The sequence below is a fragment of the Plecotus auritus genome (genome assembly GCF_963455305.1).
Source record: "Plecotus auritus genome assembly, chromosome: 7".
Classification (NCBI taxonomy): Eukaryota; Metazoa; Chordata; class Mammalia; order Chiroptera; family Vespertilionidae; genus Plecotus; species Plecotus auritus.
This window is the reverse complement of record NC_137774.1, coordinates 67,330,595-67,343,708: the sequence shown is the minus strand read 5'-3', so window position 1 is coordinate 67,343,708 and position 13,114 is coordinate 67,330,595. Positions and strand designations below refer to the sequence as shown.

Sequence of the window (13,114 nt, the reverse complement as noted above, 5' to 3'; positions counted from 1 at the left end):
ATTTTTTAAACTTCTTCTAACACCACTTCTTCAAAATAGACTCGCCCAGGCTGTGGTATTTTGTGCAAGAACCACACTCAAGGGGCCAAAGAGCCGCTTGTGGCTCGCGAGCTGCAGTTTGCCGACCACGGCTCTAGAGCATTTGGAAGCATCCCTCAGCCCCTGCCATGGGCCAAGCCCATCAAGGCTTCTGAGGGGGAATTCAGAGTCAGTTCAGACTCAGCACTCAGGTGCACAGTCATCAGAGTCTGGGAGGTACCAGAAAATAAAGCCATTTTATTTTATCTGCCACTGTGGCCTAAGGAGTGGGAGGAAAGGAGCAGGGGGGGGGGGGGGGGGGGGGCAGCGGAAGGAGGCGATGCGGTGGGCCCCAGCTCAAGGCCCCGGAGTCTCTACTTGGCCAGGACTGTTTCCTCCAGCCTATCCAAGCGCTTCTGTAGTTCCTGCACCATGGCCTGGAGCTTCCTCACCTCCTCCTCCAGCCGTGACACAACATCCTGGAGGATCCAGCGCTGCGTTAAGCCCGGCTCCACCCTGGGCTCCCCTTATCCTGGCCAAGAGCCCCAGGGCTTGGGCCCTTCTGTCTCTCAGCCAGTTGCTGCCCAGAGAGCTTCAAGACTGCAAGCTGAAACCTGCCTTCTGAGGCCTCAGGATTACCCACTGCCAGCTCCCTGTGAGTCTGGGCTGCCTCAGAGGCCAGCCTCCTCCCCTGGGTCAGTGACCACAGCGATGGCAGCGCCTCCCTACCCTGACTCCAGCCTCCCATCCACCTCTCACCGAGCTTGGAGTGCCGCTGGCCTCTGGTGCTGTCCTCCTGCGCCCAGTGTCCAGGCCCCGGTTGACCCTCAGCTCCCGGCTCTTTGAGGGCACGTAGCCATCCTTGAGGGAAATGAGGAGGGGCCCAGCATCCCGACCCCCCAGCCACTCCTCGGCCGTGAGGGCAGCGTCAGGCCCTGCAGTGGGCGGGTACAGGTCCTCCTGGAACAGGTCCGACTGTGGGCAAGACCAAAGCTGGTTAAGAGCGTGCTTAGGCCACACCACCACCCTGCAGCTCTGCAAGGTGTGCCCAGCCCAGAGCCCAGGGAGGGACATGCATCACCTTTCTAGGCACTGTCATGGCGATGGGCTCACATTTGCGCTCATGCAGCTTGTAGAACCTGTGGAAACAGGAAGGTGAGCAGCGCCCACAGCACAGTTGGGCTGAGACTGAAGGTCAGCATGAGGTCAGCGCTGTCCAAGGAGCATGCTAAGGTCAGGGTCAGGGAACAGTCACCTGGCAATCTCACACTTGTTCACCTCCAGGCCACGTTTGGGCATGTAGCCCATGCCACGCTGGGACTCCTTGGAGCTGAACATGGAGAGATAGTGCAGGAATGGGGCCTCGGAAGTGATCTCGAAGTAGCGGATGGAGCTGTCACCCTGCGGGTGGTGGGTGCGGGGAGATCAACACCGACAGGTGCCTGCAGCCGTGCTCCTTCCTGACCCCTCTGCCCGCCTCCCCCCCCCTGCTCCCCGCCACTGGGCCACCTTGCCACAGAGGTAGACAATGTTGGTGTCGGGGTCAAAGAAGGGCAGCAGAACACCGCTGCTCGTGTCCAGCTCCTGCAGGGACAGCGGCTCCTCCAGCTGTTTCTGTAGAGACAGGTGGGAGATAATGAGCTGGGCCATGTCAGGCCCGGGTGGTGCCCTTCATTGAGCAGTAACTGGGGTGGGGGTGACCCTTACAGACCAACCGGTGGAAACCCCTATCTCAGGCGGGCAAACGGCCCTGGACATAGGGCTCAGGCATGGCAAGACTGGGACTAAGCCTCCGATTCTCTGTGCTCACCGTGTCCCACAGCGCCACCTGCCGCTCGCTCATGCGGCTGAAACCCGTGGTCAGGATCTTCCCGTCAGATACAAACACGGCTCGCACCGGCCGGGTCCCCTCGTGAGGACGGTCCTTCTCCTGGAAGGGAAGGGATGTGGTCGGTCAGGCACCCGTACACACGGCCCAAGGTCCTTGCCGCAGGCAGGGGCAAGAGAGGACAGCATCTAGCAGCCCGGTTGTGGGTAGGAGGGGTAAAGGTCCCTGGGTCAAGGGTCATACAGTCATTGCAACTCACAGCTACTACAGTGCCTTTGCGGGGCTCAATGAGGCGCACGCGCTTGTCGCGGCACGAGGTGCAGATGAGGGCGCCGTCCCGGCTCCAGTCCACGCTGTAGATGGTGTCCGGGTGCACGTCCGCGCCCAGCGTCAGCACTGCTGCCCCGGTGCCCACGTCCCACACCAGGATCACGTTGTCACAACCTGGGCAATGCCCCAGTGTCAGAGCCATGAGCTGCCCCCTCGCTGTCAGAGGCCAGCCCACCCTGCCCCTCCCCCCAGGCACCTGCACTGAGCAGCACATTCTGGGCTGTGGGGTGCCAGGCAATGATGCCCACACGTTTGGTGTGGCCCTCCAGCGTGACCACAGGCTCCCGCATGGGCAGCACCAGGCCCCCATCGGGGATCTCCCATACCTGCAGAGAAGGGGTGAGTGAGTCGGGCACTCCAAATGTCAGATCCCAGCCTGGGGCCCCTCCTCACCCGTAACCCCACCACCACTCACCATGACTGTGCAATCTTCAGAGCCACTGGCAATGACGTTATCATTGTGCGGGCACCAGGCGATGTCCAGCACAGGGGCTGTGTGGCCACAGACTGTGGGCACATTCTTGTCCACACGTCCAGTCTAGAGGGCACAGCAGGGCCTCTGAGGGAGGTGCTTTTGCCCTCCAAGCCCAGTCCAACCTCCCCACAGCCCTTCAGAGAGGCATAGAGGGCAAGGCCACAGGAGCGTGGGAGGCGGAGCAGGCCAAGGGTGGGAGGAGTTGGTCCTCTGTTTGCCCGAGGCCAGAGTTGTCAGGGCAACTCAGAAGGGCAGACCTCGGCCACGGGAAGCACAGATTGGGGGTGTGGGGCAGGTCCTGCCTACTGTCAGATCCTGGCCAAGTTCCTCTATCTCAGTTTCTCATTTGTGCCCTGAGGACCTTCACCCCTCCTACCTACTCACATCCCTGAGTGAGGCTTCCAGGCACACAGGCTAAAGCCAGGGACAGGTGTGGGGAAGGGGGGTCAATTGCATCGGGCTTAGTGTTCCCCAGGAAGGTGTGTGAGAATGGTGGGGTTTGGGCCTGGGCCCTTCTAGGAGAGGGACCGGGAAGTCTGTCATAACTGCCCCCAGACAGGAGCAGAGGTTTGGAAATGGCCACTTCCGGGGACAGCTGTGCAGAAGGGCTTCCTGCGTGAAGAGCAGGCCCAGCTCTCACCCTGACAACCACTTCCTCTTCTCTTTGCTTCCATCGGCCCTTTTTTGGTAACAACTTAGGGCTCATCTCCCCTTCCTGTGTCACCCGCTAGAGCACAGCAGTGTGCTGGGAGTAGGGGTCAGCAGACAGCAGGGCAGGGGGACAGGGTCAGAGGCAGGCAGGGCTGGGGCCAGGAGAGGGCCCTCTATATCATCCCTGCCTGGGAGCTGGGGCCAGAACTTGCTGGGTTCCCAAGGGCTCTGACAGGCCCAGCCACAGAGTGCCCCCAATTCTAAGAGCACTGCTGGGCCTGCCCAGACCCCAGCCCATCCCTGTCTGTGCTCCTGAGGGGAGAAGGCCCCAGGCTGAGACTTGGGAGACCCTGAGTCTCAGGACTCACTGTGTGATCCTTCTCATGCCGTCTCCCCTCTGAGACTCAATTTCCATTTCTTTTTTAAATACATTTTTATTGATTTCAGAGAGGAAGGGAGAGGGAAAGAGAAACATCAATGATGAGAGAGAATCACTGATCGGCTGCCTCCTGCACAACCCACACTGGGATTGAGCCCCAACCCGGGCATGTGCCCTTGACCAGAATCAAACTCGGGACCCTTCAGTCCACAGGCCAACGTTCTATCCACTGAGCCAAACCAGCTAGGGCTCAATTTCCACTTAAGAGCTGGCAAAAGCTTAAAGCTCATTTAGCCCAGCTCAGTTTTACAGATGACAACACTGTGACACAGGGAAGCTTGGTGACAGTCACCTAATCAGGACCACTCAGGGGGCTCCTGGACGGCCAGAGGCTCACCTTGCCCAGGGGCAGCACCAGGAAGGCCCCTCCCCCGCTGGCTTCACAGATCAGGGCCACAAACTTGGGGTTGACAGCGCAGAAGCCACTGTCCCAGGTGGTCTGTGACACGCGTACATCCTCATAGCACTGGTCGGCCTTGGCCGGTTGTCCAAACACGTGGCGGAACTTGCTGGAGCGGACCACCTGGCGGCTCATCCTGGAGCGGAGGGGGGGAGGGGGGAGAGAGCAGAGGTTGAGAACTTTTCTCCCTTCAGGCCAACTGTGACCTTCCAGTCCCTGTCTCCCCCCGGAACCCCTCAGCCTGACATTTAAGGTCTCAGCTAACTTCCCCAGCAGCAACACCCAGGACTCCCCACCCCTGGCTCTCTGTAACTGACATCCTGCTACCCTCACACTCTCTCAGCTTCTGCAGCCCTCACCCCAGCTAACCTGCAAGGCCCACCTTCTCCTCACCCCTCAGCTCTTGCTTCTGCAGCCCTGAGCCGGGGCCTTGTAGCAGAGCCGGGTGTGGGACAGCAGCTAGTGCTCTTGGTCAGGGGACTGGCTGATGGACAGAGCATCTCTCCCATGGCTCACACTGGGCGGCTTCAGCGCAGACAGTGTGGAGAGGGTTTCTCTCAGCCTCAGCATCCAGACCGCGCGTCCCTCACACCCACATGGGGAGCCTCCTAAAGGCAGGGGCCGGGCTGGCCTCCTCGCCTCCTGGCACAGCGTGGACACGTGGAGGGACTAGCACGGGGCCTGCCCAGGAGCCACGCTCTTTGCTCTTCGGGGTCAGGATGGCTTCCCCAGCAGGTCTCTAGGCACCACAAACAGGCAGGTGGCCTGGGTCCGGGTTTCTCCTCCTCCCACTCCTCTGCCTCTCGCCTCCACTTCAGCAGGTGCCCTGAGTGCCACCTACACACACACACACACACACACACACACACACACACGCACTGGAACTCCACACAGGAAGGGAGAGCGGCCGACTTCTCTGAGGTCCAGCTGGGATGGTTTCCCCGTTGGCTGGGCAGAGAGCAAGTGAAGCGGCGGGGACCGCCTCTGGCTCCCCTGGTACAGGATCGGGGTTCTGGGGAAGACAGGGGCCGTGCTGCCTGCTGGGAGGGCCTCTAGCTGCTTCCCAGCCTCACCAGGTTGCCCCACTTTAGGGCCTGGTCCTTCTCTGCGGGGCTCCAGCGCCCTTGCCCACCCGGTGCCTCTCCGGAGCCTGCAGTGAGGAGCATGTCTGAGTGTGTGAGGAGAAGCAGTCTGGGGCCGGGATCAGTCCCAGGTGAGAAGCCTGGGTTTGGGGAGCAGGGAGCGCCAAACCGGAGGTTGGAGGACAGGAAGCCATCGCCCCACCCTCCTCCTCCCCCACCGCAGGTACCAGGCCCAGAAACCACGGAAAGGGGAACTTGGTCTTTTCTTGTTTTGCTCTCAACCCCTTCCTGTCTCCAAGCTCAGGGCAGCTGCTGGGTTCACCCCACCCTGCCCCCACCCCCACCCCCACCCAAAGACTCCCATTCTGGGGAGAGTCGGGGGCCCCCACGTGTCCTGACCCCCCACGTCCATCTTGGCTGCCGTGGCCCCTCACCCTCGCCTCCCCTCGGAGCTCTCGGGCCCACAGATGGACCGTCCCACGCGCACCCACACGCTCAGGCGAGTCCCTCGCGCAGGGCTCGGTCCCCATCTCGGCGCTGACAGTCTGTCCGCCCCCACAGCGGCTGTGCCAGGCTCCCGCCGCCCCACAGGTGGCCCAGGACCGCGATGTCCGGTCCCTTCGCGGGACAGGACCGCAGGCTTACCTGCTGCGGAGACCTCCCCAATGGAGGAGGGCGAGAGGGAGGAGGAAGCGCTGGAGGAGCCGGAGACGGCCCGCTGAGGATGCTCTTGTCAAGACAATGAATGAGACGCCGGGCCACCCGCCTCCTTAGGGGTGGCAGCGCCCCTTTGGGCGGAGCTCTTACAGGACAGAGCCCTTCCCTCCGCGGAGGCGCCGCCTCGCCCGCCAGCCCGCAGCCTCCCGCCCCGCCCGCCCTCGGTCGCTCAGCGCCCTACGCTGCCAATTCCCAGAAAAGCAGATGCTGCTGGCCAGTCGCTGACAATCTCATCTGCACTTTTTAATGTCAAAATGCAAAAATACTCTGCTCCTTCTCCCCTCCTGCAGTCTACTCCCAGCCTACTCACCATCCTTCCCTTTGTACAGGCCCCACGCCCACCCCCAGCCACACTGCGCTGCCGCTCCCCCCACCGCAGGGACCGAGCGGAGCACCGGTCAGGCCGAGGAGGGACAGCCCTGCGCCCACCTGCGCGCGGAGGCCCCGGCTTGTCCAGGCCCCTACGTTTACAAATGGGTGGCCCTGGAGGAGCCCCTGAACCTCAGGTCTCATGTCTTCGTGGAGGAGCACTCTGCTCTGCCTGCCGAGTGGGGGGCGGAGGGGGGCGGGGAGGGGGCAAATGAAATAATTTGGCACATGGAGCCCCTCCTGTGCAGGGCTAACAGGTGACCTGCCCCTGGGAGCGCTCAGGCTACTGGAAGGAGAGGAGCAACCAGCCCCAAGGGAGCCAGGCCGGGCAGAAGCCTGGACTTCAGACTCAGGATGGAGGGGTTTGTGTCCATCCTTGGCCTCAGAGGCCACATCCAGCGGGCAAGAAAGGCCTGCTCCCGAATCAGAGGCTCTGTGAGTCTCACTCCCACTGTCACACCTGCTGAGTGACCTTGGGCAGGTTACTTAACCTCTCTGAGCCTCAGTTCCTCCCTCTATAACAGAGTGATACTTACCTCATAAGATCACAGGGAAAGGAAAGCCTTATGTGTCTCATGTGGAGTGGGGCAAGTGCTTAATAAATGTTACTCCTATCACTATTGCTGTTTGCAAGGTATTTGACCAGGACCTGAAAGGATGAGGAAGAGCCAACAGGCCTGACTACAAAAGGTCTTGCAGGCTGAGGGGCATCCTGAGCAAAGGTCCCAAAACATGAATTTCAAGGGACTGATTCAAATCCTGCCTCCACCACTGATTGGCTGAGTGAGCCTAGGCAAGAGATCTAATCTCTCTAAGCTTCAGTTTCTTTATCTGTAAGCCGGGGGTTCACACAACTTGTCCCGCCCACCCCACAAAGCTCTGAGGCTCAAATGAGACCGTGTGTTCCTACGGCTTGTTCTGTTGTAGACACCGGTGGTTGTATTGTGACTGAGAGCCTGCGACTGCTGCTGGACTGGGCCCCAGCGGCGGGGCAGCGACGGCGACGTGTGGCCTCCAGCTGCAGTGGGGAGAGTAGCAGCTGCCAGGTACTGAGGGCCTGCTGGGTGCCGGACATGGTTCATAACGCTGTAGGTTTTCCACACTCATCTAACCGCACAGCACCCCAGTGGCAGTGCCACCTCCGTTTCACAGAGAGGAACCCGGGCACCACTGCCTTCAGCCCTGGAGCCCTCGGCAGAGGGCGAGCACGTCAGTGAGGGACCTGGAAACCATGCCGCAAAGGCAAGGAACCCCAACCCAGCAGGCCTGGAGAGGGGACGGTGGGGGCCCAGATGCTGCTTTCACCCTACAGTTGGTCTGCAGCGCGGGCCGGGCGGGGGAGGGGGCCTGGGGCTGCTGCAGGGGACAGAGGCAAGGCCAGTGGGAAGAGATAAGGAAGCAGCGTCCAGCGGACAGAGTGAGAGTCAGTTCAGCGGTGGGTGGTGAAGGTGGTGAAGGCCCGCATGGCGCCTCCCGAGGACGGCTGCTGGAGGGTGTCCCTGCTGCGTGCTGCTGGCCCCGCATTCACCACCTTTCCTTTGGGAACCAAACCTTCCCCGCTGGCAATCCCTGAGGTTCCAGAGGAGGTTTCGGGGACAGGCGTTTGATTCAAGTCTATTCAATGAGAAGCAGACTCATTGGCGCTGCTAGGAAAAAGAAGCCCTCTTTCCACTGGGGTTAGTAAGCTGCTAGCTGGACGCCCAGCACGGGCAGTGACCATCTTGTCACCACGCAGGAAAAGCCAGGCAGAATGAGCCCATGCCGAGGGCTGCAGAGGCGAGCTGTGAGGACAGAGTCGTGACGGCACCGAGTATCTGGATCAGGCTGTGTCTGAACTCCTTAGCTTTCCTGCTACATAAGGCTTAACTTCCTTTTTCCACATATGACAATACATTTGAGTTGGATTTCTGGTGCTTGGGACTGAATGAGTTTTAACTGGAACACCTGCCAAGAGGGAGACAGGACCAGGGGCCCTTCCAAGGTGCCAGTCATACAGGAAAGAGGGACTGAAATGCTGAGCATGGGCTAAAGGCCCGACTCCCAGCAAGGCCTCCTCTGGGCTGTCCCACCCTAAACAGGCTGTAGAGCATGATGGAGTCGGACAGACCTGCAGAGCTGTAGCTTCATCCCCTGCCAACCCACCTAGTGTTCTTTGCTCATCTTACAAGGTGCATGGCCCTGCTCTCTGAGTATGAGGAAAGGAGGGGTGAGGGGGAGAAACATCTAAGTGAGAGAGAGACATTGATCCGTTGCCTCCCACATGGGCCCCTGGGGCCAGGGATCGAACCTGCAACCTAAGTGCATGCCTTGACCAGGAATTGAACCTGCAACCTTCGGTACCCCGGCTGATGCTGTAACCACTGAGTCACACGGATCAGGGCTTGAACTAATCCCAAACATCCCAGCATTTCAACTTAAATACTTTAGTATTTCATACTGTCTTAGAGATAAAGATTTTTTAAAAACTCTTAGTTTTTAATAAAATTGCATTAACTGTATAGATTAATTTGGGAAGAATATTAAGACTTCCATCCATGAATATGGTGTATTTCTCTATATGTTTATATGTTCTTTTCTGTTCTTTAATATAATTTTATAATTTTCTCTGTAAAGGTGTTGTATAATATTAGATTATTTTTCCCATACTTACTAGTATATTATAGGTATAGTATAGTTTTATAGCTGTTTTTTTATATGTTTTTATTGATTTTTATGGAGAGAGCAAGGGAAAGGGATAAAGAGATAGAAACATCGATGGGAGAGGAACATCATCGATCAGCCGCCTCCTACACTCCCCACACTGGGGATGGAGCCTACAATCCAGGCATGCCCTGGCCGGGAACCAAACCTCTGACTTCTTGGTTCCTGGGTCAACGCTCAACTGCTGAGCCACACCGGCCGGGCAGTTTTGTAGCTGTTTTGAATGGATTCTCTTCATTCTAGTTGTAACTGTATTTTATTTCTGTTTAAAAATCAACTTTATCTATATACAATAAAATACATTTTTACTTCCATACAATAAAACACACTCATTTTAAGTGCATGGTTCAATTAGTTTTGACAAATGTATATACCCATGTAATTACCATTATAATAAAGATATGAAATATCCTATCACCCCTAAAAGTTCCCTCATGCCCTTCTAGAGTCATTTTCCACCTCAGCCCCAGGCAACCACTGATAAGCTCTCTGTCAGTATAAATTAGCTTCTCCTGTTCTAGAATGTTCCATGCAAATGAAATAATACATAATGGGTCTGGCTTTTTTCACTAGTATAATGTTTTAAGATTCATCCGTGTTACTGCATGTCAGATAATTATTTTTATTTTACCTAAGCACAATAGCATTATGTAATAAATACAGTATACCTTTAAAAATTAGTGATGATTTCTTCACATCATCTAATACTCAAGTTATGTGCAAATTTCCATGATTGCCTAAAAAAAGAATCCACTGGTCAATCTTAACATCACCAAAAGTAGGACAACCTGACATTATGTGCCTCCGATAAAATGATGCAATAATTATGCAATAGTACCTTTTAGTGTTATTACCAAAATCACTATCATAAGCATCTTCTTGAATGTAACCAAGCCTCTAGATCTAACTACTAGTTCATAGTAAATAAGGAAGATAGAGGGACAGGTTAAATAATACCACAAGGAAGCAATTACCTAAATCTAGAATGTGGAAAATTTTATAGGACAAATGACCTCGCTTCACCAAATAAATGGCATTAAGAGAAAAGGAGGGAAATATTAAAAGAGTTTAATAAATATATCAACCAACTGTGATATGTAAACCTTCTTTGGATCCTTATTTAAACAAATCAACTGTAAAAGGAGATTTTGAAAATTAAGATTGTCACAACCAAGAGTCCTAGCCCCTCGGTGCTGCACTAACATTCCATCACTAAAGAATCTTAAAAGCTCTATGAGGCATTTTATTGTCCCTTTTCACAGATAGCAACATCGAGGCTCAGAAGAGAAAAACAACCTACCCCAGGTCACACAAACTGGGATTCAAATACATGTCTGCCTGCCTCTGAAACCCCTGAGTCCATCCAAACAGTCCAGGTGACCTCTCGAAGCAGAGGTGTGCACAAAGGGGAGAGCAGAGGAGTCAGGAGGGCGAACCGGGCCGGAGCCTCGTTAGACAGTCCATAGATGCTAGTGGAAAGGATGGATGATGTTCCCTTTAAACCGGGTCTTGAATAGGAGTTTGCCAAGCAGAGAAGGGAGGGGAAAGGGAGAAAAGCAATTCAGATAAAGACCATGACTGGAGCCTCAAGTGCTTGGGATGAAGGAGGAAGACAGCAGGAGGCAGATCATGAGAGGCCTCAACCTGTGTCTTTTTTTTTTTTTTTTTTTTTTTTTTTTTGAGAGTGGAAGGGAGCGGGGGAGACAGAGACAGAGAGAAAAACATCGATTGGTTGCCTCACGCAGGTGCCCAACCAGAGGCCAGGGATTGAGCCTGCATCCGAGTTAAGTGAATCATACCCAAGACCCTTCAGTCCTCACTCTTTTTTTTTTTTTTTTATATATATATTTTATTGATTTTTTACAGAGAGGAAGGAAGAGGGATAGAGAGTTAGAAACATCGATGAGAGAGAAACATCGATCAGCTGCCTCTTGCACACCTCCTACTGAGGATGTGCCCGCAACCAAGTTACGTGCCCTTGACCGGAATCGAACCTGGGACCTTTCAGTCTGCAGGCCGACGCTCTATCCACTGAGCCAAACCGGTTTTGGCAAGTCCTCACTCTTAACAACTGAGCAAAATGGCTCGGCAACCTGTGTCTTCTTAAGGAGTTTGCTCCCATAGGTAAGGAGCAGCCCACACAAGTCTCTAAGTGAAGAAGTGTTAGGGTCTCACTGCAAGAGGTTACAGGCCTTCTCCCAGCTATGATCTTCCCTCCAACTGCAGGCTCGCCCTGACCCGCACTCAGGAACCAATTCCAGCCTTAAGCAGGAGGCACAGAGGATGCCAGGTCCCCAGGCTTAGGCCTAAGTCAATCATATGAGCCACTTCACACTAGCCATCTAACTGGGGCTGCCTTCCTCACTTTATGAGATGATCATGGCTTTGTTTCATAGAGAAAAGAGATGAGAACTCTTTTAACCCACCAGCAATAGCATCTCCTATAAACAGCCATTCACTTTAATCACAGAGGAGGCCCATCGCCCTTTCCTCCTCCTTGGGACACATCCCTTCCCACTTCCACAGTGAGCGCACTCCATCAGGTACCCCCTTACCCGCACTGCCCGCTTCCCCTCTCCACAGACCCTCTCTCTCCTGCATATAAAAACAAGCTCCGGTCCCCTGTGTGTTTGGGAGAACCTCTCTCAATGTGGCAACCTCAAACCACTTCCCTATCGCACTCTTACTGTTCACAATAGTTTCTTGAAAGAGCTGTTTACACTCCCTCCACTTACTCGTCTCCTACTTACTCTTCCACCTACATGAGTCTGGCTTCTGCTCTTACTTCTCCACGCAGACTTGCCCTCGCAAGGCCACCAATCACCTCCTGAACATGAACCAGAAGAGCACATTTTGGTGATTATCTGATGCTACTGCCTACTTTCCCTCCGGAATCATTCTTTTCTTTAGCACCTGGGCCCGTTTCTCTTTGCTCTGCAGCGCTCGCTCTCAATTCCCTGCTGAGTGTCCTCTCTCTGCTTAACACACTTTGTGCAGGGAGTTGGCCAGGACTCCACCCAGACTCCCCACACCATCCCACCTGCATCCCCAGCTTTAACTAGACACTTTGACACCTGCTACTCTGAACTGTGGCCCAAATCTGCTCCCATTACTCCCTAGTTCTGACTACCAACTATACATGGTTCAACCTGCATGTCCCTTACAGGGGTCCTCAAACTTTTTAAACAGTGAAATGCTGTCCCTCAGACCGTTGGAGGGCCGGACTATAGTTTAAAAAAAAAAACAAAAAAACTATGAATTCCTATGCGCACTGCGGGCCTGGGACGAGTCGGCTGCTAAGCAGGACAGGCAGCGGCACCGGGCGGGCCGGATAAATATCCTCGGCGGGCCGCATGTGGCCCGCGGGCCGTAGTTTGAGGACCCCTGCTTAGCACCTCGGGGAGGGCCTCCCAGAGAAGGAAGTCTTGACCTTGAATCTCTCCCTTCCTCTCCCTGCCCACCACCACTGCCTGAGTTGTGTTGCTTGGACCACTGGGTCCCTGACCTTCCTCTGGTTCATCTTTTATGGCGTCTCTAGAGTCGCCTTCCGGTCTTAATAAGGTGACCTTACAAAACTCGACCAGCTCCTGTAGGAGGAAGTTGAAACTCCCTCGGCATGGTGTGCAAAGCCCCTTATGACCTTCCCCATCCACCTGTCTGGCCTTGCTGCTCTTTACCCAGCTCACCATGCGCCCTCACTACTCTGTTTCAGAGGCTGAGCCCTCAGATATCTACAGGGGAAGGGTAAAAGTGGGTGTTCCGGCTACCTCTTGTGGAGTAAACCACTCCAAAACTTGTGCTACACCAGCACGGCCAAGGGTGAACCTGAGGAGAGGCGGTTAAAGATTAAAGAAGACAGCCCTAACCGGTTTGGCTCAGTGGATAGAGCGTCGGCCTGCGGACTGAAGGGTCCCAGGTTCGATTCCGGTCAAGGGCATGTACCTTGGTTGCGGGCACATCCCCCGTGGGGAGTGTGAAGAAGGCAGCTGATCGATGTTTCTCTCTCATCGATGTTTCTAACTCTCTATCCCTTTCCCTTCCTCTCTGTAAAAAAATCAATAAAATATATTAAAAAAAAAAAAAGATTAAAGAAGACAGACAAAGA

The 13,114-nt window shown here is 55.1% G+C and overlaps 1 protein-coding gene across 5 annotated transcripts in view; it reads right to left on the bottom strand.

The window, feature by feature from the left end:
* Window positions 1-229: 229 nt before the first annotated feature.
* CORO1A (coronin 1A) overlaps window positions 230-13,114 on the bottom strand; it is a 44,804-nt gene continuing 31,919 nt past the window's right edge. The window contains exons 1-12 of one of the 5 annotated variants that reach the window (XM_080680886.1): window positions 6,370-6,386; window positions 5,869-5,992; window positions 4,079-4,277; window positions 2,592-2,714; window positions 2,373-2,502; window positions 2,106-2,290; window positions 1,829-1,948; window positions 1,528-1,632; window positions 1,274-1,419; window positions 1,100-1,157; window positions 778-993; window positions 230-497 (exon numbers count right to left, since the gene is read on the bottom strand). In XM_080680886.1, the coding sequence (XP_080537012.1) occupies window positions 393-497; window positions 778-993; window positions 1,100-1,157; window positions 1,274-1,419; window positions 1,528-1,632; window positions 1,829-1,948; window positions 2,106-2,290; window positions 2,373-2,502; window positions 2,592-2,714; window positions 4,079-4,276 (1,386 nt within the window). In that variant the 5' untranslated portion in view covers window position 4,277; window positions 5,869-5,992; window positions 6,370-6,386 and the 3' untranslated portion in view covers window positions 230-392. The other 4 variants (XM_080680887.1, XM_080680884.1, XM_080680888.1 and 1 more) reach the window with 4 other exon arrangements.